General features: G+C 43.1%; 2 protein-coding genes across 2 annotated transcripts; both read left to right on the forward strand.

Moving 5' to 3' along the window:
* Nucleotides 1-713: 713 nt before the first annotated feature.
* Nucleotides 714-1965, forward strand: Mt1hl1 (metallothionein 1H like 1). Its single transcript, XM_017802192.1, has 2 exons — nucleotides 714-724; nucleotides 1761-1965. Exons 1-2 carry the CDS (start codon nucleotides 714-716, stop codon nucleotides 1963-1965), a joined length of 216 nt encoding a protein of 71 aa, XP_017657681.1.
* Nucleotides 1966-8011: 6046 nt separating this feature from the next.
* Nucleotides 8012-16575, forward strand: Fcrla (Fc receptor like A). The gene is made up of 5 exons (XM_017802193.2): nucleotides 8012-8117; nucleotides 12385-12555; nucleotides 13054-13320; nucleotides 13788-14072; nucleotides 16182-16575. The coding sequence occupies exons 1-5, from the start codon at nucleotides 8039-8041 to the stop codon at nucleotides 16463-16465; spliced, it is 1086 nt and encodes a 361-aa protein (XP_017657682.1). The 5' UTR covers nucleotides 8012-8038; the 3' UTR covers nucleotides 16466-16575.
* The last annotated feature ends 7241 nt before the right edge of the window (nucleotides 16576-23816 follow it).

Consider the following 23816-nt stretch of genomic DNA (forward strand, 5'->3'; position numbering starts at 1 on the left):
GAGCAGTCAGTGCTCTTAACCACTGAGCCACCTCTCCAGCCCTTTTTTTTCTAATCTTAACTCTCAGATTACATGTTAATATCATACAGTAAACCTCTCTCTCACTCTCTTTCTATCATTTAATATCAACAACTGACATTTGTCTAGATGTCATGAATGCACTATGTCAGAAACATAGATGAATACATTTGTGTCTTTCCACAATGTCAAAATTTATTGGATAAGAATAAATTCACAGGTTACAGAATGGCTATGAAGAGTTAAGTGGCTGCCCCAGAATTCAAGTAATTTCAAAGAAGCCTGTGAGGCTCAAACCAGGAAACTGAGATGGATACAGAGTCTCATCAGAAATTAGAGAGTGAACCCAGGCTGGAGGTCTGCTGGAGACACTGCCGTAGAACCAGGCTGCTAGCTCAGAGTTGAGCTGCAGAAGCAAAGCATGGGCCCATGGATACCGTAGAAGCAAAGGCCAGAGCAGGTCTAGATGAAGAAATAGGCATATAGGCAGAGAGATGGATGGCAAGTCCTGATGGATGAATGGGCAGAGGACAGATGGTGATTCGAGTAGTCTGCATCAATAGCAGGACTGGGCTGAGCTGAAACCTCTGGAACAGCCAATTCTGTGCTTGTAGGTCCCTTGACATACACACTGCATAGTCAGATGATAGGTTATTGGGGCCATTGTCATTGTAGTGTTAGATGTCCTCCCTTTTATGGGGACCAGGTAAGAGAGTTACACCCTTTTCTCAGTCTGATAGGGTCTGGGACCTGCTTTTCCTGATATGATTTTCATAAATCATGTGCTCCTATGAACCCAATTTACTTTGACAAATTTATTGGGTGACACTTTTTCTACTTTTATGAATAAGTCATTTATTAGTGGGTGATGCTTGTGGGTGGTGCTGGAAAGATGGTATTTAGGTATCCATCAAGGTGCAGCTCATCCTACTTCTGCATTTGCACTCAAATGAAATTAAGTGACCTTTATAAAATGGAGTCTCTCAGGGCAAGGCACAGCCTGAAAGACCACTGTTTTACACAATATGGAGCAACTGAGGGCCATACCAAGTATTGTTGAGGCTGGCTAGCAGTTGGAGTTTTTATATCATAGTGGGATTGTAAAATCCTTCAGTCACTGTGATGATTAATTTTATACATCAACATGGCTGGCCTAAAGGATGCCCAGAGAGCTGGTAAAATGTTATTTCTGGCTATGCCTGTGAGGGTGGAAGAAATTAGCGTTTGAATTGGTAGATTGGGTAAAGATCTCATTAATACCCTTTCTATTCAGGACCTGATTGGAACAAGAGGCAAAGGGAGGGGGAACCTGATCTTTCTTTTTGAGGTGGGACACATCAGTAATCTCTGCCCTACAATGTTAGCACTCTTGCTTCTCAGGTTTTCAGATTCAGTTTGAGACTTAGCTCATAGACTTTCCTGATTGCTAGGCCTTTGCACTTGAAGTATACAATAAACTTCACTGGTTCTCCATCTTATGGGCAGCAGATGGTGGAACTTGTTGGTCAGCCTAAGCACAGGGGCCAATATCTAGAACAAGTCCCTCATACATTTGTATTAGTTCTGTGTTTTTCTGGAGAACTCTAATGCAATCTGGAAAAATGTTTAGCATTTTAAGTTAAAAAATAAAGCCAGGTGTGGTGACTCATGCCTGTATAGCTCTCAGGACACTGAGGTAGGAGGACGGCTGTGAATTTGAGGTGGGCCTGGCTGCTGCTTTGATACTCGTTCTGCATCTCCAGTCTCACCGGACCTCTCGGCCTGGGCCCCAACTGCTCCTGCTCCACTGGCAGGTTCTGCTTCTGTGCCAGCTCCTGTAACTACAAAGACTACAAATGCAACTTCTGCAGGAAGAGCTGCTGCTCCTGCTGCCCAGTTGGCTGCTCCAAGTGTGCCCAGGGCTGTGCTTGCAAAGGGGTATCTGACACATGTACCTGCTGTGCCTGATGTGACAGTGCTGCTCCCACATGTACATAGAGTGATGTATGCCAGCCTGGATTTGTCTTTCATACGTTTCCTTTTTTTTTTTTTTTTTTTTTTTTTTGAGACAGGGTCTCTCTGTAGCCCCAGCTGGCCTGGAACTTGCTATGTAGACCAGGCTGGACTTGAACTCATAGAGATTCACCTGACTCTGCCTCCTAGTGCCTTGCTATACATTCCTTTTTCTATGAAGTATGTGAATAATAAAAGTCAGTGACTTGAAAAAAAATTCAGAAAACAGTTACACTGAAGAAAATCACCCATAAAATGCTATATAAATCTAACCTTATACAAAGGTTCATAAAATATTGTATGAGCCATAGTGACATTAAATAAATTAGTTGTTGGGAGGAAGTAAGAATGAAGGGCTAGCAGGGGCTGGAGAGATGGCTCAGTGGTTAAGAGCACTGGTTGTTTTTCCAGAGGACTCAGGTTCAATTCCCAGTACCCGCATCTGTTAACAACCATCTGTAACTCCAGTTCCAAGGGATCCAGTGTCTTTTTCTGGCCTCCATAGACTTACCAAGACATGGGTGCATTTACATGCCAGCAAAACAGTCCTATACATAATTTTTTTTTTTTTTAAAAAAGCAAAGTTAACAGGGCATAAGTAAAATTTCAGGAGTGATTCATTTGTTTATCTTCTTGTGACAACAGTTGTGTGGGTGCATACTTTTGCCCAAATTCATCAAATTCTACTAGTTAAATATGTGTATTTTATGTATGTCTTTATATTTCAATACTGTGATCTTAAAGCCACAGAAAATGGGGCTGGGAAAATAGTTTGGTTTGTAAAGTTCTTGTCACACAAGCATGAGAATCTGAGTTTGATCTTCAGCATACACATAGAAAACTAAGTTTGTAACACATGTAATTCCAGTGCTGGGGAGTTGGAGATAGGAAGATCCCTGGGGTTCAGTGGCCAGACAGCCTAGCTTGATTGGTGAGCCACAGATCCCAGTGAGAGACCTCATTTCAAAAAAGAAAATGTAGCTGGCTCCCGAGGAACAGCATTTAGATTGACATCCGGCATGCACATGTACCTACACACACATGTGCACCCACATCTGCCCACATATACTGTTAACAGTAGCAAAAAAACCCCAAAACAAACACCACCACCAACAACAACAAAACAACTTTAAAACTGGTCAAAAGTATAATATTCTCTGACTTGGATGAAAACCCAACTCTCCGGTTTTTCCAGATTACCTGGCCATGGGACCACCCTTAGGAAGGCAGGTTCACCTTAAGTTATGCTAAAGATATGGGTGTAATACCTAGTGTGTTAATGAGATGGTGAACTTTTTCTGCCTGGAATTCCCACCCCTTAGTGCAGTTCTTGTGGACCTAGCTGTCACAGACATGGCCTCTCTGTAAGTTTGTCCGATTTTCTGAATTCTTCAGCAAAGTGTAATCTCTCCTTTTCTTCTTCTTATCTCTTTTCTAACCGTGCTTTCTCTAGTGCTTTAGATTGCCCCAACATTTTGGGTTTCTTTATCTTTTTCTCTAAAGCTCCCTTCCCCTCTCCACCATGTGGCTGCTAGTCCACCATGTAGTGTCTGTCTGACTTCTATGGCAGCTCTAAACCACATGGTTTTATGACTTTTTTCCTTCTTCCCTCCTTATCCTCCTCAAGGCCGCTGCTGAGATTTACTACTTGCCTTCCCTGAAGCTTTTTCCTTAAATGTTGATAAAATTGAACTAAAATTTCTGTTTGAGTCCATTCTTAAATTCTTTTATGAATAAGATTCAGAACCCTAGAAGGGGATGCTATTTCTTCCCTGTATCAACACCTTCCCCCAAACAAAAAGAATACATAAAGTGAAGAGGCAAGCCACAAATTGAAAAGTATTTGTAGCACATAAAATTAATAAAGAATTCATATTCAAAATATACAGATTTCTGGCCTGCTGAGATTGCTCAGTGGGCAAAGGAGCTTGCTGCTAAGCCTAAAGACCTAAGCTGAATCCCCAGGACATGGTATAAGGGGAGAACTGACTCCCACAAATTGTCCTCTGACCTCCACTCATGAGGAGTAGCACCTACATCACACATACACACACACAGTGTGCTGGATAGCTTTAGTGTCAACTTGACCCACCTGGGTTGAGGGAGCCTCAATTGGGGAATTGCCTTCATTGAACTGGCCTGTGGCCATGTCCATGGGGCACCTTCTTGATTGTTGAGTGATATGGGAGGGCCCAGCCCACTGTGGGTGATGCCATCCCTGGGCAGGTGGGCCTGTGTTCCATAAGAAAGCAGGCTGAGCAGGGGCCAGGGGAACAAGCCAGTAAGCAGCGTTCCTCCATGGCCTGTGCTCCATGCCCTGCCTCCAGGTTCCTGCCCCGAGTTCCTACCTTGGGCTCCGGGATGAACCTGGGATATGTAGGCTAAATAAACCTTTTCCTCCCCAAGTTGGTATTGGTCAGAGTGTTTTGTCACAGCAATGGAGAAACAAACTAGGACAGAAATTGGCACCAGAGAGTGGGATATTGCTGTGACAGACCTGACCTTGGTGTTTTGGGGAGGACTGTGGAAGCGTTTGGAACTTTGGGCTGGAAAAGCCATTGCGTGCTGAGTTTGTCGCTATGGACCTTGGAACAGTTATGCTGAAAGAGCTGTGAACAGTGGAGGCCTGTCAATGGAGGCCTGGCTTGTTAAACTTCAAAGGGAAGCAGAGACTATCAGGGCTGTTCCTGTGATGTTTTGAATTGAGAATCTGTGGGTTCTGGTCGGCTGGGGCTGAAGAATCAGCTGTGATTAAGAAGAGACCAGAACCTGAGGTAAGGCCTTTGCTTTGCTGGGACAATTGATGCTGGTTATCTGGGGCTGCAAGATCAGCTGTAAGTAACAAGAGACCAGCATCACTGTGGCGAAATCTTCTGGGAGGTATTTCCTCAGGGTCAGCACACAGAGGGAACCTGAACCTCCATCTCTAGCTGGAAGCAGGACTTGGTAATGTGTAAGAGTTTCCTGCATGGTTCTGGTGTTGAAAGTGTGAAGGGTCACAGAGAGCAGCTGAGGTTTGGTACTCTGAGAGGCCAGGAAAGGCCGTAGGTGAAAGTACAGCTTCAGTTGCACTGAAGACCCTAGGATTGAAGGAGTCATAGAGAGAATCTGAGGCTTTGCACCCCAAGAGGCAAGAAGAGGCCATTGGTGAAGGTGTAGCCTCAGTTTCAGTGGTGACCCCAGCTTTTTGGAGATGCCAGGACCATGGGACGACCACAAAGGACAGCAGTAAGTGTGGAATGGAGCTGGCCTGGGTCTTCAAGAGGAGCTGTGTATGGTGTGAATGGCTGAGTCAGAGAAGTGGAACTGCCAGAACCCTATGGAGCCCAGAAGATCGTGAGTGAATCCCAGACGTCCAGCCTCGAGCTACTTTGCTGGACTTTGGTTTTGCTTAGGTGTGCCTGATTCTTCCCTTTGAAATGAGACAGTACTTGTTTTGGATTTTACAGAATCCCACCCACAGTTAAGAGACTTAAAAGAGATTATGGACTTTTAAGTGTTTGGATTTTTTAAGGACTGTGAGGTTTTTAAGGTTGTACTGTCTTATGTTGTGATATTAATGTTAACATCATATCTTGGGGACAGAAATTGGAAAGTTATGGTTTAATAGTGATGTTTGTGTGTGAAGTTGACCAGGGGTCAATTGTGCTGGATAGCTTTAGCGTCAACTTAACACACCTGGGTTGAGGGAGCCTCAATTGGGGAATTGCCTCTATTGGACTGGTCTGTGGCCATGTCTGAGGGGCATCTTCTTGATGAGTGATGTGGGAGGGCACAGCCCACTGTGGGTAGTGCCACCCCTGGGCAGGTGGCCCTGTGTTGCATAAGGAAGCAGGCTGAGCAGGGGCCAGGGGAGCAAGCCAGTAAGCAGCGTTCCTCCATGGCCTGTGCTTGCTCCAGCTCCTGCCTCCAGGTTCCTGCCCTGAGTTCCTACCTTGGGCTCCCTGATGAACTGTGACCTGGGATATGTAAGCTAAATAAACCCTTTCCTCCCCAAGTTGGTATTGGTCAGTGTTTTGTCACAGCAATGGAGAAACTAAGACACACAATAAATGTAGATTCCTACAAATCAATAAGAAATTTCTAGCCAGGTGTGATGATTCACTCTTGTAATGTCAGAATTCAGGAGGCTGAGGCAGGAGGATTGCCACAAGTTTGAGACCATCCTGGCTAGAATGGAACCCTGTCTCAAAAGAAAACAAAACAAAATTCCACTCACATGTATATTTTATAGAGACAGGCAGATATATGCCTACAAATTATTTATGCACAGATGCATTTTTAATAGCAAAAACCTAAAAATAACCCACATGTCCATTGTCAGTAGAATAATTTGTGGCATAAACAGAAGAAGCAGTACTTCACAGCAATCAAAACTTATTAACTCTAACTGCAGAGATTTCTAGGTTGAATCTTAATGAACTGAGTTTGTCTCTACAGCACATAGCTGTCCCAAGGTTGTTTTTTTTTTTTTTTTTTTGGCTTGGAAATTCACACCTATTCTAAATAATTCATTAATAAAGCTTCAGTGGAGTAAATTTTCCCAGTGACTTGGTAGAGATTAAAGTATAAAGACTATGATCTTCAAGCAACCCCTTCAGTGGCCTCCTTGCTTTCTGCATTGAGATGGGGTCCTGTAAAGATTGATGCAGACGGCATGGGGGAAGGCCTTCATCAAGGGGTGGCAAGATAAGGGAAAGATCATTATGATTGTTCAAAAGCCTCTTAGTCCTTGTCTAAGTGTTATGGAGTTTTAGGGGTGAAAATCCATCTAAACACATTTCATTTATTTAACTTAGGGTTAGCTAGATTTTCTTCCTCTTCTGAGGCTGTTGGGTCTTTTGTACCACATCAGCTGCAAGGTTTACTGCCTCACTGCATTCCCCCACACCCATGTTTAACCACGTCTGGTCTCCCTGGGGCCATCTGCACAAAAACATGTGCTTCTTAGGTAATGGAAAATTTATTCTAACTGCTTATGTTAGATCAAGAAAGATCCACTCTCTCTTGCCCATGTTACTGACTTGTCTGCCTTGATCTGTTTTAGTTCAACTGAATGGTCATTCTGTGCCTTTTAGACCCCTATTTCTGATGACATGTCTTACATTCAAATATCCTACTTGGGGCCTAAGTATGGGTGTTATGACAGGTGAGGGGAAAGAGTCTGAACACTGTGCAAAGAGGAATAGGCCCCGCCATTGTGAAAAACACTTAGAGGCAGAGGCAATGGTTCCCATAAGGCCATATGGAGATGAAGAAAGGCTGTGGCCTTTCCTCCAGTTGCTCATTCTTCTCTAATCTCCTCAGGATCAGTGCTTTGAGTTTGGCTGGGAACCTGAGTACTGGGCTTGCTACTGGGGCCTCTGGAAATTGATTTTCTTTTTTTCCCTGGCTTTTTCCTGGGGAACTAATCTTATCTTTTATTCAGACTTGCAATGTGACTGAACAGTTTATGTAGTGCTGCAGTAACAGCTAAGATAAGTCTGGAGAAATATGGCCACAGATTTGATTGGACTTTGAATGGGCGGAGATTAGAAGAGACTATTTTTGTCACCAACCTTGGTGTCATTACCAATCTTTCTTCCTCTGTTTTGCTATAGTCCTTTCGCTAGACACATGAAAGTTTGGAAGAGGAGTAGATAGGACATTTAAACTCACATCATTGAGTTCCCAGTAGTTTTCTTCCATCAGTTTCTCATCTTCTGTTTCCACTGAGCTGAATGGTTGTGTTGGCCTTTTCCAGATACAACATGAAGGCCTGTTGATTATCAGGCAATGCCTTGAAAGGTCTCTCAGCTCTGCGAGGGAATTTTTGAACAACCGAGAGTGCTAGTATTTCTTCTACAGCTCAAGGATACAGATGGCACCAGAACCAACCTGGACAAATGTAAATGACAAAAGCGAATCAGAGACATGACCACAGGTGTGTGAAGACAAGACAGTTAGATTTATTTCCTCTTTTCTAATTTGAGAGGTTTCAAGTTGAAGAAAATGTGTTGGGGTTGCAAGAGAGCTAAACACAATCACCATGAAGCTGAGCTGTGTCCTCATGGTTTGGGCCTGCTGTGTTTGTCTTGCTGTACTCCTGGCAGCCCAGATGTTACTGGGTAAGTAAGATGCTTGAATGCTGGTATGGAAATGGAGATATGCTCAATGCTGAGAAAAGATCCAAAGGTAAGAGACATGGACTAACTTTAGCCTTCCAAAGAATCACTGTCCAGATGGGACAAGGACAGATATAGGACAGTCTGGTGTGCAGGATTGAAGGACTCTTTCTAAATATAAAAATCTTCAAGCCTTTTCCATCCTGAAAGTCCCTTCAGACTATGAAGGCTTCACTAGCTGCAAAAGATATCTATTACTTTTCCGATACAAGTTTCTTGAAAGAGTAGTGCTCGTTGCTTTCTCCACCTCCCCCCCATTCCCACCCCATCTTCAGTGCTTGCGGTGTGGCCTCCACTGGAGTCAGGTTTACATGGGGAGCAGTGGCTTCTGTATTTCCCGGGCTGTTGCACACTTCTCAGTTTTGATTCTGTTAGACGCCTTTGCTGTGCCCAGCATTACAGTCTGCTTATTCTTTCTTGCATTCTCTGCTTTCCTGGCTTCCATGGCATTTTTCCTGTGAGCCACATAGACTTCTTTTGGTCCCTTAGTAGCTTTTCTTCTTCTCCTTTCAAGTTCTATTCTGTCCAGTTTCATCCTTGTTGTCGCTATACTTCCTTTATGCAGTCTCCTTAATGGGGTTATTATCTGTATTTCTACTTCTTGAATTGCGTATTCAAGAGCCCCAAATAATATTTCCAGCTCTAAGCATGTTTTTTTACTTTTATATTAGAAGCTCAAGCTTTGTACAAGACATATCTACCTGTGTGTCTCACAGGTATCAATACAACATGACCAGAAATGAGTTCATCTGTCCTTCTGGTCCCTACTTGTTCCGATTAATTTTTCACTCTTTCTGATCTCAGTTAATGACACTAGCATCCACCTGGCCCTCTAGGCTAGTAATCCATGAAACTCTCAGAGTTCTTCCTTAACCATCATTCTCTATATATGATCCATCATCAATGTTGGCAAATTTTACTTCCTAAAGTGTTCTTAGAACCAGTTCCTTCTCTGAACCATTACTAATGTTTAGAGTAAGCCTGTACCATCTATGACTTAAGCTGTGCAGTGACTTCCTGACTAACCCCCTTGTCTCAGCCTTGTCTCCTTCAAATGAATTCTCACTCTGTATCCAGAATGACTTCCAAAATTCAAGCTCCTTTTCATGGCACATAAAACCCCAAATCTGGCACCTATTAAAGCTCTTCCGCTTCTACTGTCTAAGCCACTTCACTTATGTGCCGATAAAGCTCAGTTAGTTTATATTTACCTTCACAGTCCAGATCTTGATCTATCTCTAAGGCTTTGCTTACATTGTTAGCTCCAACTGAAATGAGCTCTTCTCTCGCTCCCCAGTCCCTCCCACTTTACAAACTTCTAGGTATCCTTAAAGACTTCGCTTTGGTGGCATCTTCCCTAAGAAACTATTGTTGAGCTATCCTTTGCCCCAGTGGCTGTTTCCTTTTCTAGTTACTAGTTTTATATCACTTTGAAAAAGTCACTTTTAGTTGCTCATGGTGGCAGATACCTGTCATCTCAGGACTGGGGAGGCTGAGGCATGAGGATTGATTCCCTCAAATTCAAGGTCAGCCTGGGCTACACTGCAAGTACCAGACTATCTAGGGAAATATTGCAAGACCCTGTTTAAAAAGCAAAAACAGCCTGGTATGCTGGTTCATGCCTTTAATCCCAGCATTTGGGAGGCAGAGGCAGGCAGATCTCTGTGAGTTTGAGGCCAGCTGGGTCTAGGGAGACCCTGTGTCAAAAAAGACCAAAAAAAAAAATAAATAAATTCAGTTTTTTTTTTTTTTTTGGTCTTTTTGAGACAGGGTCTCCCTGTAGCCCCAGCTGTCCTGGAACTCACTATGTAGACCAGGCTGGCCTTGAACTCACAGAGATCCGCCTGCCTCTACCTCCTGAGTGCTGGGATTAAAGGCGTGCACCACCACGCCCAGCCCCAAAATCATTTTTAATATATCTGAATTCAGTTTTCTCTGTTGTAAAGTGAGAATAATAATATCTAGCACAGAACCACAGTAAAGTTTATTGACCGGAAAGGCCAGCTAGCCTAACAAGGCTTTATTAACAAAATGAAAAAAGAGGGGGCTGAGTATAGTTACGTGAACAGTGAAGGAACTGAAACGAGGTAGCAGAAAAGTGAACAGGGCTGAGAAGATCTAAAGGAAGCACTTGGTACTGATATGACAGGGGAAGCGACCAAGTCAAAGAAGAGTCCTGGGCCACTGGGAGTGGATAAGAACAAAGGCACCTAGGACAGGAAAGAATGACGTGAACATATAAGCAAATATGAAAGGCAGTCACAGAGCTAGGAGAAATGGTGTTTACTTTGTCTGAGTCAGTCATGGAGGGAAGACATAGACTAAAGAGAAACCTCTAACCTGGAGGCAAAGAATTGTTTGTTTCACCTTTTCCAGTATAGCCTGACAGAAAAGGGTCACCAGTAGAGGGGAAATCAGCAAAAAGAACCTTGCCATGCTAGGGGAAACTTGAAGGCAGAGGGCATTAAGGTAAGATAATTGAAAAATGAAGACTTGGGGGGCTGGAGAGATGGCTCAGTGGTTAAGAGCACTGACTGTTCTTGCAGAGGACCTGGGTTTGGTTCCCAGCACCCACATGGTAGCTAACAACTGTTCATAATTCCAGTTCCAGGGGATTCAATACCCTCTTCTGACCTCCATGGATTGCATGACATGGATGCACTTACATACATGCAAGCAATACACTCATACACATAAAATAAAAAATAATAAAATTTTTTCAAAAAAGAAAAATGGAGACTTGGAAGGGGGAGCAAGGACAGAGGAGGCACACGGCTAGCTCTCTGGTAGATTACATGTTCTAGACTGAAGAACCAAGTGAAATTTGGGGAAATGAGACTATGGGGCAAGAGAATTCCCCAAGGAATGTCAGAGGACTGAAGTAGATTGTGTCTGTACAATGAAGTAAAGAGAACACCAGTTTTGAACTCACACTTGATTTTCTCCCTCCATTTTTTTACTCCTGTGGTGCTGCTGCTGTTGCTAGAGATCAAATGCAGGACCATATGTAGGCCAGGCAAATGTTCTACCCTCATCACCCACAGTCAGTGGAGTCTTTCTTTCTTTCCTTCTTTCTTTCTTTCTTTCTTTCTTTCTTTCTTTCTTTCTTTCTTTCTTTCTCTTTCTTTTCTTTCTTTCTCTCTTTCTCCCTCCCTCCTTCCCTCCCTCTGTTCCTTCCTCTCTCTTTTTTCTCCTCCCTCCCTTCTTTTTAAAAAGTATGTGTGCGTGTTTGTCTGTGTGCATATGTGTATATGGGTGCACATGCATGTGTGTGTAGGCCTCGGGTGTCATTCCTTAGGCACTGTCCACCCTTTTTTTGGTGACAGGGCCTCTCACTGGTATGGGGCTCACCAAGTAGGCTGGGGGGACTAGCCATCAAGCCCCAGGGATCCTCCTGTCTCTGCCTCACCAGTGCTGGAATTACAAGGGTATGTTTGATCCTCTTGATTGCAAGGAAAGTACTTTATGAATTAAGCCATTTTCTCAGCAGCAGTCTCCCCTCCCAGTATTTTTTACATTCTTTTTAAACTTTGGGAATGTTAATTTGCTTTTATAGAGCTAGTTCTTTAATATTTATAAAATGGGAAGCCAGGCTTGGTGGCTCCCACCTGTAATCTCAGCACTTAGGAAGCTGAAGAGGATTGCTATAAGTTCAATGTCATCCTGAGCTATATAGTGAATTCCAGGCCAACCTGGGCTACAGAGTGAGATACACCATGGCTCACAAAACATCATCTACAACAGTAACTATTAAATGATGATGAAGTCACATACCTGAAAGATTAATTAGCGTCTGGAAATGGCAGCAGTATGTGGCACACAGTAAGCACCCAGTGGATGCTAGACTCTGATGTCTGTCTTTCCCTCCTCTCCTCCTGCATGCTAATGTGTCATGCTTGTCTCTGTCCTCTGGGTTCCTGCACCAACAGTTGGAGGTCATGCTGGTGAGTTTATGGCTTATTTCCTAAGCCACAGTCCTTCCACAGAAAGCACCCAAACAGCAGTAAACCAAGGTCAACGCCATCCCTCTGAAGACCCATGGCAGGGGTGTCTCATAGAGAGAACAGTTTGGTATTTTCCTATTCTCACACTGAAAAGACTATTCCCTCGGGGGGTGCGGGGGGGGAATTCTCATAGAGGGCAATTTCCTATTCTCTTTCTCTAAGTTATATCATTATTTTCTGGTACTCCCCGGGCCATGCCTTTTCAGCTGCTGGTTTGGAGACTCTGCAGTGTAAAAGACCTGTCAGCACTGAACAGAGCAGCTGCCACACTGATGATGATGATGATCATGATGATGATGTGACCCACTCCAAGGAAACTGACTTCCAGGTCAAGGGCTACACTTTCAGTGAACCCTTCCATCTCATTGTGTCCTATGGTGAGGTTCTGGGAAAATCTGTCTGGTGTCTCAAACCACTCTATAGAGTCTCCCAGCCCACTCAGGAAACTTCCTTACAGGTAACCAGTCAAAAGTTGAGGTATCTACTTCCCCAGTTCCAGCTTCCAGGAGACAGAATGTCCTCAGTTCTAGGCCCTAGAGAAGTTGTTTCATACTCTACATTGGATCAATCATGAGGACAACAGGATTTGAGGAAACATGGTGAAAAATCCATAACTCGATTTCAACTTCAAGTCAAAGAATTGTTCCCCAGTTATCAGTGTACTTTGGGACTGGAGGGTAGAGGTAGAGGGAAGGACAGAGAAGGAAAGGGCTTTGCAGTTCTTAGGTAAATTCAAGGGGCAGAGAGCATTAAGGTAGGTCATTAAGAGTTGAGAGTGACCTGGAAAGCTTCAGGGTGTCTGTTTATAGACATTATCTTAAGGGCGCTCCCAAGGGAGACAGTAGACGACATTCAGCTCTTAATCTGGGCCATAGACTGGCTGATTCTCCAAGGTCCAGCTGCACCCATATTTGAAGGAGACCCGCTGCTTCTGCACTGCCGGGCCTGGCAAGACTGGCCACTGACTCAGGTTACCTTCTACCGAGATGGCTCAGCCCTGGGTCCTCCTGGACCTAAAAAGGAATTCTCCATCCCTGTGGTTCAAGAGTCAGATAGCGGGAACTACCACTGCAGTGGCATCTTCAGGAGTCCTGGTCCCGGGAGCCCCGAGACTGCAACTGCTGTGGTTATCACAGTCCAAGGTAAGAGCTCAAGAGAATTACTGTGGTAAATGTCGGTAAGTGGGAACAGGAGCCCAGAATTGTCTTTCTTTGGTATAGAGGTGGAAAGATCACTGAAGCCTTGAGGAGCAGGTTGCTGGAAAGCATCCATTTTGGATTTTAAGAGGGTCGGTGTCTCCTCGGGTCATTCAGCTCCACCCAGAGTCAGTGTTTTCTACTATCTGGATCTGTGCTTTCTGATATTCACAGATTGGCTGTCTGATTATTGTCATATTTGTTTATCTGTGGACCTTCTCTAGATCAGTCTACTTGAAGGAATGAAGGAAAGTAGGGAAGGAGGGAGAAAGAGAGGGCTTGAAAAGTTAAATGGAGCTTTCTAAGAGAGCCCACTCCTAATGGAATTAGAGGAAAGGATGGGTGTGGAAGTGATAGGTCTGCCTGAATACAGGATGGCTGAGCTCTTCTTCCTTGTCTGTCTTTTTCTCCAGAACTATTCCCAGACCCAATTCTCAAAGCCTTACCATCCAGCAAGCCCCAAAAGGGAGGCTCAGTGACCCTGAGCTGTCAGACAAAGTCGTCCCTGCAGAGGTCAGCTGCCCGTCTCCTCTTCTCCTTCTACAAGGATGGAAGAACACTGAGCAGCAGAGGAGTCTCTTCAGAGTTCCAGATCCCTAAAGTTTCAGAAGAACATTCTGGCTCCTACTTGTGTGAGGCAGCTACTGAAGACAGCCAAGTTTGGAAACAGAGCTCACAGCTGGAGATCAAGGTGCAGGGTGAGTTAATGTGAATGTGTCTGTGGGGCGTGTATGAAACAAGAGGGGAGTAGGAAGACTGGATCTGTCAGCTGAACTTGAGAGAAGAAGGTAAATAAGGGATATAGGAGAGTCAGAAACAATAATCCAAAGACCCTGATGATGTAAGAGAGCACAGATTGAGAACTTCTCCCTCTGACCACGGTCATACCAAACCAAGATGTGAGCCAGCTCCACATGTAATTTCCTGTAGAATTTAGGATACTCACAAAATCTGAACTGTTAAAATAATGTAATACCTAGAATGAAGATGACATGTAGGAAGAGCCAGCCATGGCTACATAGTGAGACCCTGTCTCAAAAAAAAAAAAAAGTCTAGAGGGGCTGAAGAGATGGCTCAGTGGTTAAGAGCACTGACTGCTCTTGCAGAAGACCTGGGTTCAATTCCCAGAACACATATGGCAGTTAACAACCATCTGTAACTCTAGTTCCAGGGAATCCAACACCCTTTTCTGACCTCTGCAGGCACTGCATGACATGGACACACTTACATACATACAGTATGTGTACTCATATGAATAAAATAAAAATAATAAATAAAATATTTAAAAAATATAGAGTGGGTGTGATGGCACATACCTTTAATCCCAGCACTCAGGAGGCAGAAGCAGGGGGATCTCTATGAGATCAAGCCCAGCCTGGTCTATGTTCTGAGTTCCAGACCAACTGGGGCTATAAGGAGACCATGTCTCAAAAAAAATCAAAGAAAAAGAAATCTAGAAAGAGTGTAATCTATGTCAAACTTTGGGAATTACCATGAAGAGGTCTATATTTGTCCTGAGACACATCCAAAAGTAGTCGCTTAGGGTGGTGAGGAAATTTGAAGACATGCCAAATGAAAAATAACAGACAGAATAGTGACACTCATTGTGAGGAAGAAGTGGCTTGAGGACCAGCACAGATGAAGGCTGAGACAAAGATGGGGAATTAGACTAATGTCACATACAATAAAGAGTTGATCCCAGACTACACTTCTAGAAATTACATTCTACTGTTGGAAGAGGAGACATGGTTGTCTAATGATGAGGCTTCTTCACTAAAGATTTTCAATCACAGATAGCCAAGCTTCAGATTAAATTTTGTATTAAGAGGGACACCAGAGTCCTCAAGTCCCTGCTGCCACTAGAGCACCACAAACACTTTAAGGAAAGATTGATACTATAACTGAACATCTTGTTGAGTTCATTGCTGAAATAAGCATAGCCAAAGGCATACAAGAGTGGAGAAAGATTTATTATCTGCATCAAGCAAAGAAAGCATGGGAGTCATTTTCAAAGTGGTGCCCTCCTCAAATTAAAGAAGCAAGGGGAAGCCTACACATATTTACTCACATAAGGGTTGGCCAATTGTTTAATGTGCTCGGTTTAGGAGTGGATTCCTGAGCATGCTCAGTTTAAGCTTACGAGGCAAGAAGATAGTAGACACATTTCGGGGCATTCTTAGCTCAACTGGAGCATGTTTGAAACATTAAAGTGATAGACAAGAACACCTTTAGGCATGTTCAGTTTGCATTCTAGAGTCTTAGCTGAAAATAAAGGTATACTTTGAAGGTATATTAATATAGGTGTTTGCCCCTGAAGATTCTTGCCTCACTTTGTGACTAACCATAAGAGAGTAGGGCCAGAGTCAGAGTTCACCTTAAAAAAATATTTGTTTGAACTTAGGGTTTGGGACTGGAGAGATGGCTCAGTGGTTAAGAGCACTGACTGCTCTTGTAGAGTACCTGGGTTTGATTCCCAGCACCCACATGGTAGCTAACAGCCATCTGTAACTCTAGTTTCAAGGGATCCAATGCCTTCTTCTGACCTCCACGGGCATTGCATGACCTGGGTACACTTACACACATGCAGGCAATACACTCATACACATAAAATAAAAATAATAAGTAAAATATTTTAAACATGGGGTTTTGCTTTGTATCCCTGGCTGTCCTATAGCTCACTATGTAGACCAGGGTGCCCTCGAACTTGTAGATCTTTCTGCTTCAGTCTCCCCAGTGCTGGGATTACAGGCATGTACCACCATGCCCAGCCAGATTTCACTTGCATGTGCTTCCTGCCCATAATCCAGGTCCCTCCAGTTCTGCTGCAGCCTCCACCTTGAATCCAGCTCTTCAAAAATCAACTGCTTCAGAAACTCCTCCTATGGAGCCCCCTGGGCCTCTGCCTCCACTGCCCACCCCTTCTTCTGAGGACTCAGGCTTCTTTTCCCCAGAGCCCTACCTACAGCACCAGATGCACATTCTTCTCAAACAAATGCAAGATGTAAGAGTTCTCCTTGGTCACCTGGTCATAGAGTTGAGAGACTTGTCAGCCCACCTGAAGTCTGGGACAGTCAAGGTCGCTGATAAATGAAAGCAAGATTGTCACCTGTGATATGCTTAGCTGCCACAGTCACTCCAGTTCTTTCTATGTTGTACATATGCATGAAGTTTTATATGTTGTCCCAGTGCTATGTTAGAATAATGGAGATAAGTGTAAATAAACTTGTACAAGCTCATAGCAAAAACTTGGCTATAACTGTATTTCTTTTAACATGACAGGGTAATTCTGCTGTCTAGACCAGGAATTTCTCTCTGCTGTCTAGAATATAATCTGGTGGTTTAAAGAGAAGCAATGGAGGTGGATATAACACTGCAACTTGGGGCAATTTCTCTTCCCCATGTTCCCATGAGAAGCATTTAGCAATATTCCCTAGATATTTTGGTACTCAAATAGGAGGAGGGGGAAGTGTATGCTAGTGGAATTTAGTAAGTCAAAGCATTTATAAGCCAAGGATGCTACTAACCTTCCTATAACACAATGGGCAACCCTTTCCTCCAATGAAAGATTTTCTGCCCCCAAATTTCAGTAGTGCTAAAGTTGAGTAACCTGAGCTAAAGAAACTTTTAAACTGGTTCAAGACTTGTCTCTTTTAGATACTCTCTTCTCTCAACCTCCTTCAGCAACTATTAATTATACACTAGGGTTTAATTGGTACTATGGTCTAAATGTTATCTGCCCTTTCCCGCCAAATTCCCATGTTGAGGGGCTGGAGAGATGGCTCAGCAATTAAGAGCACTGGCTGCTCTTGTAGAGGACCCAGTTCCGTTCCCAGCATCCACATGGTGGCTAACAACAGTCCATAACTCCAGTTCCAGGGAATCCGATATTCTCTTCTGACCTCTGTGGACACTGCAGGACACAGGTGCACTTTCATACATGCAGGCAATACACTCATACAAATGAAAAACAACAAGAAATAAAATATATTTTTAAATTTCTATGCTGAAATCTTCTGATAAAAATTTTTATTTATGAGTGTGTGTGTGTGTGTGTGTGTGTGTGCATGCGCCAGCATCCAGAGGTGAAAAAAGGGCTTCAAACATCTTGTAGTTACAGACACTTATGAGCTGCCCAGTGTGAGTGCTTGGAATTAAACTCAGCTCTCTTAACAAGTGAGCCATCTCTCCAGCCCTCTCACAGTGAAATCTTTTTTATTTTTATTTTTTGAGATAGGGTCTCCCTGTAGCCCTAGCTAGCTTAGAACTCGATATATTGATCAGGTTGGCCTCATCTTACAGAGATTCACCTGTCTCTGCTTCCTGAGTGCTGGAATTAAAGGCATATGCAACCACACCTCGATTCATGTTGAAATCTTAATCTCTAAGGTAATGGATTGAGGGAGTGAAGACTTTGGGAGATGAGTAGGCCATGAGGGCAAAGTTCATATGGTTAGAATTAGTTACTGTATATAAGAAGCCCTAAAAGCTAGTGAATTAGTTACTTTTTAACCACTATGACTAAAATACCTGGCAGAAAAACTTAAGGGAGGAAATGTTCATTTTACCTCACAGTTTCAGAGGGTTGTTGTCCATCATGACAGGAAAGCATAGCAGCACAACTCAATCCAAGGTGGCAAGAGTGTGTGGCAGAAGCTTGTTCACGTCTTGATAGACAAGGAAGCAGAGATCATAGCCAGAACTACAGGTAGGTAGTTAACTATGGGTGGTTAAAGGTCTGACCCTAGTAACTTACTTCTGCCAACCAGGCTCAACCTCTGAAGGTTCCAAAGTCTTCAAAATATCAGCACAATCCAGGAATCAAGCATTCAAAATATGAACCTGTGGGGTCAGGCCCTAACACTCCGTTGCTGGCCCCAAAGCTTATGGCCATCACATAGCACAAAGTGCATTCAGTTCAGCTTCAAAAGTTCCCATAGTTTTAATGGTCTCAACACTGTTCCAAAGTCTTTTTTTTTTTTTCGGTCTTTTTGAGACAGGGTCTCCCTGTAGTCCCAGATAACCTGGAACTTGCTATGTAGACCAGGCTGGCCTTGAACACACAGAAATCCACCTGCCTCTGCCTCTGAGTACTGGAACTAAAGGCGTGCGCCAACACGCCCAGTTCAAAGTCTTTTTTTTTTAATGTGTCTGAGTGTTACGCCTGCATATGTGTAAGTGCACCTGTGTTGAGCAATGCCCACAGAAGACAGAAGTGGGTGTCGGCTCTCCTGGAACTGGAGTTGTGGACAGTTGTTAGCTGCCATGTAAGTGCTCGGATTAGAACCCAGGTCCTCTGTGAGAGCAGCTCATGCTCTTAACCGCTGAGCCATCTCTCCAGTCCCAAGTTCCAAAGTCTTTTAAAGTCAAGGCAAACACTCAGCTGTGAGTCCCTGAAAAATTACATAGTTCCAATATACAATAGCACAGAGCAAATATTCTGATTCCAAAAGGAGAGATGGGGCATAGCAAAGAAAGACTGGACCAAAGAATAACTGAAACTAAGCAGAACAAATGCTACAAATGCTAATCTTAAGGTTCCATGTCCAGCATTCAGGGCATGTGTTGGCAGGGTGTGAACCCCAGTGGGCTTGGGCAGTCCTGCCCAATGGTTCTGCTGCCTGCAACACAAATTGGCTCTCTCTTCAGCCTATTCCGTTGGATGCTGCAGCTGTCCTTGGCAGATGTCCCACATTTCTAGTATCTCCAACACCCTGAGGTCTCCATTACAACCTGGGCTTCACCCTCACAGCTGTACACATAACCTGCTCAGGCACTGTCTGCAGGGAATCTGACTATGGTATATATTACCTTGCTTCACAGGCTTCTAGTTGGAAACTTGGTGCAAGCCACTATTAGCCTCATACCTATTGAATTCTTCATTCCTGAAAACCAGTGCCATGTGGCTAGCACAGCTGCCAGCTTGAATATTAATCACTTTCCTTTTACCACGGCTGCAGTGGGTGACTTACACATAAAAATAATAAACAAAATATTAAAAAAACCCACATACATAGCAATCCAGCAGATTGCCTAGGAGCATCTTTCTTTTGAGGCTCTTTTTCTTCAGGTACTCTCTTTGCAAATGAACTTGCAGTTTCATACCCTGGGACCTTTGGTGGGAGAACTTTCTCCCTTACTTTACCTCTTCTACTATCTCAGTACAAATTGCATGGCTTTTCTTGACAGTGCTAATATCTTTAATAATTATATCTGCTTAATCTACACTTACTTTGCTGCAACTTTAATCACATTCACATTCCCTTTCTCATCAAATTGCATATTTTTTCAAATCTCTCTACTCCTGTTTTTTTTTTTTCTCACAACGTCACTGGAAACATCAAAAGCAGGCAGCAATAACCATATCACCACCTAGTTGCTATATTGTCTTGAAATTAATTAGTCTATTACTTTTTAATTCAGCCTTACTCAAATTCTCAGGACACAGGTAAAACAGACAAATTCTTCACCAGAATGTAACAAATGGTCTTTAGTCCAATTCCCAATATAATCCTTGTTCCTCTTTACTGTCCACATTGTTATCAGTATTCTAGTCTTCCAAGCTCACCAGAATGGCCCACTATGCTCTGAAATAGCCTTCTGGGGCTTTTCTAGCCCCATTCCTCCTGAACCTCTGATCCAAAAGCTTAAGAATCACATGGTTAATGTTATCATAGCAATGGCCCCACTCCTGGTACCAATTTTCTGTGTTGGATACTTTTGTGTCACTGTGACTAAAGTATTTGACAAAAGCAATTTAAGGGATGGGAGATTTATTTTTGTTCAAGTTTCAGAATGTTGCAGTCCATCATGACAAGGAATGTACAGAGGTTGCTCAGTCTGTGGTAGTGGGAGTGTGTGACAGATGTTTGGTAACATTCTGATGGATCAAGAAGCAGAGACCGTTTCCAGAAATGGGGGCAAGTATGACTTTCTAAGTCCTTCCCTAGTGTGTTCTTTAACCAGCCAGGCCTGACCTCCTAAAGACTCCACAACCTTCAAAATACTGCCACAAGCTGAAGACTGAGCATTCAAAACATGAGCTTGTGGAAGACACTTCAGGTTTAAACAATAACAGCTAGCTTGCTCTTGTGTCATGTGATAGCACAGCTAGCTCTCTATTAATTAGAAAGTGAGGCTTCACTAGACCTTGAATCTATTTGCTTTTCTTAATCTTAGATTGTCCAACCTCTAGAACTATCATAATAAATTTATGGTGCTTATAAGCTACTCAGTTTCTGGTATTTTTTTTTATATAGCAGCTCCAACAGACTAAAGCAATTAGCATCTGCCATATGCCTGAATTTGTGCTATATTACAAATGCTCAAGAATTGTTAATAGTGGTGCATACCTGTAATCCCAGCATTGGAGAGACTCTTGAGTTCAAGGATAAGCTGGTGAGATTCTGTCTCAAACAAACAAAAAAATAAACAACAACAACAAAAACAAAAACCACATCAAGACAGTGTCTCTGTTAATGTATGGCTTGGACTTTGTGGTGGAGGGATGCTAATGCTTAATATTTGTGAATCTATTTTTATACCATTTAATTACATTGTTATATGCTTGGACTACTATTGTCCATTTTTGAACTATGAGAGCTAGCATGAAAACCTCTACCATAACTTTAGTAAATATAATCTTTTGTTGATGAGTTAGCATACTGTGTTACCATGGCCTCAGACAATGAATACTCAACCGTGTCATCCTGAATTATAACATTCAGTTTCCACTGTGGTCTCTCTTTGTTCTCTTTATTTTGTATGCTTTTAGCCTGAAATAATTTTAAAAAGATGAACACATGATCATTCTAGATATATGACAAAGAAACAAAGGAATAGAATCATGCTGATCATAAAATAAATTTTATGGTGGTGACTTGCATCTTCAAGGGTGCAATAATTAATCTTCTTTTGTTTGGTTGACTGACTTTGGTTTTTGAGACAGGATCTCTCTGTAGCCCCAACTGGCCTTGCACTCTCTATATAGACCAAAGTGGCCTCAATCTCACTGAGATCCACCTACCTCTGCCTCCCAAGTACCGGGATTAGTGTGTACTACTATGCCCAGCTGGTAATGGGTACTCTTGCTTGTCAACTTGATTGATTCTGGAATCGACTAAGAAATAGACTTCTGAGTGGATCTGTGAGGGTATTTCCAGGAAGGATTAACTGAGGGAAGAAGACTCTCCCCCAGAGGTGGGCAGCACTTTATGACAACAGCACAGATATAAAGAGGTCTGAGGAAAAAGTAGTGCAGCCTGCCTGCCTGTCTTTGCTCCTTGCTGGTGAGTACATCTAGCCCATTGTTGCTGCCTGTGTGGTGGCTGCTGCTGCTACCCTTCACTGATACCACAACCCTCTTCTTCAGTCTTCTAAACATGAGTGGAAGAACAGTGTCTCTCCAGGAACCCTCCAGACCTAAAGTGCCATAATGGAACTGTTAAGGCATCTATAGCTTTGTGAACTGAGCAGCCAATAGGTTTTCAGCCTCTCCAGCAGGCAGACAGCCTTTGTTGAACTATCAAGACACTATTAGGTAAGCAAGTCTAATAACCTCTTTTTGAAATATATCTTCATTCCATCAGTTCCATTCCTCTAGAAAATTCTGGCTACTATAATACTTCTGTGATATTAAAATGTATTCCTATTAAAATGTTTATATTTAAGAATATCAATTTTTTGAGCTGAGCATGGTGGCTTTTATCTATAATACTAGCATTTGGGAGGCTCAGGCAGAAAGATTTCCAGAAGTTTGAGGCAAAACTGGGCTACATAGTGAGTTCCAACTCAGCCTGAGCCACACAATGACAATCTGTCTCAAAATAATAATTTAAAAAATATTTTTGTAGAAAAATAAAAATTTATTTGGAAAACTGCAAACACTATTCAGTCACAGTGTTCAGCTTCTTGGTTGTATTTGTTTTGTTTGAGACAGGTTCTTGCTGTGTAGTTCCAGACTGGCTTCAAATTTGTGATCCTTCAGCCTCCTAAGTGCTAGCATGACAGGTGTGCATCACCAAGTCTAGCTCAGTCTCTTTCTTATTTGGCTTGCAAGCATTTACTTGGCATGTGCTTTGTATTGTCACTGTTGTAGGTAATACAGAAATGAACAGGGAAAAAAATTCCTACCTCCATGGAGCTTATATTATGTTTTGTTTTTTGGTTTCTCATTATTTATGACAACTATTCCCCAATTTCCTCTGATCAGAAGTTCTTTGAAACAATGCCGTCATTCTTCACCAATAGAAGAATAGAATCATCTGACTTACCCATCCTGCAAGTGGTCCCACAGATAGCATAGGTTTTAAACTGACCATTAAACTTGCCAGTTACTTTATATTCTAATGGAGGAAAATCTACCACAATACAATTTCAGGTGGTGGAAAATGTTCCAAAGAGAAATAAAGCAAAGTAAAGAAGAGATAGATTCATACTATTTTAGATACTGTGTAATGTGATCTCTGCTCAGGGTAGATGATATTTGAGTGAAATGAGGAAGTCAAGCTTGCAAAGGACTAGGAAGTGACCAAGAACCTTTCAGGCAGAGAGAACAGTAAGTGAGGCACCAGAGTAAGAGTAAGCGTGCAATGTTCTATGCACTGTTATAAACACAGTGTGGATAGACATGAATGAGAGAAAGCCAGAAGAATGAAGTTGAGAGTCAGGCAAAGGCCCAATTTGCAAGGCCTTATAGACCATGAGAAGGTGTTTGGAATTTATTCCAGTTTATCTCTAGGAGATGTTGAGGGAAATATTTACATTTTCTTTCTGGCTACTTGGTGAGAAATTACTGTAAAGAAAGGCATGAAGAAGGTAAAGTCTTCAGGACCCAACAATGGATTAGATCTGGGTTTTGGAATGAGTGTGTATGAAACTCATGACCATAACTTTGCATCTCATGGAAACCCTTCAGCTGCTCTGCAGGGGGCAGCAAGGCTTCATCAGCATTATTTTACATGAGACCTTGTGCTGGATAGCTTTGGTGTCAACTTGACACACCTGGGTTGAGGGAACCTCAATTGGGAAATTGCCTCTATTGGACTGGCCTGTGGCCATGTCTGAGGGGCATCTTCTTGATGAGTGATGTGGGAGAGCCCAGCCCACTGTGGGTGGTGCCACCCCTGGGCAGGTGGGCCTGTGTTGCATAAGAAAGCAGGCTGAGCAGGGGCCAGGGGAGCAAGCCAGTAAGCATCATTCCTCCATGGCCTGTGCTCCAGCTCCTGCTTTCAGGTTCCTGCCCTGAGTTCCTACCTTGGGCTCCCAGATGAACTGCATGCGACCTGGGAGATGTAAGACAAATAAACCCTTTCCTCCCCAAGTTGGTAGAGTGTTTTGTCACATCAATGAAGAAACAAACCAGGACAGAGATTGGTACCAGAGAGTGGGATATTGCTGTGACAGACCTGACCTTGGTGTTTTGGGGAGGACTGTGGAAGTGTTTG

The sequence above is a fragment of the Nannospalax galili genome, unplaced genomic scaffold (genome assembly GCF_000622305.1).
Source record: "Nannospalax galili isolate Female #2095 unplaced genomic scaffold, S.galili_v1.0 scaffold884, whole genome shotgun sequence".
NCBI lineage: Eukaryota > Metazoa > Chordata > Mammalia > Rodentia > Spalacidae > Nannospalax > Nannospalax galili.

Bases quoted from the DNA above. Each gene is read 5' to 3' on its own strand.
- Fcrla (XM_017802193.2), top strand. From the start codon at position 8,039: ATGAAGCTGAGCTGTGTCCTCATGGTTTGGGCCTGCTGTGTTTGTCTT. The intron at 13,321-13,787 runs GTAAGAGCTCAA...CTTTTTCTCCAG, and splicing joins TGTGGTTATCACAGTCCAAG to AACTATTCCCAGACCCAATT. The intron at 14,073-16,181 runs GTGAGTTAATGT...CCCATAATCCAG, and splicing joins GCTGGAGATCAAGGTGCAGG to GTCCCTCCAGTTCTGCTGCA.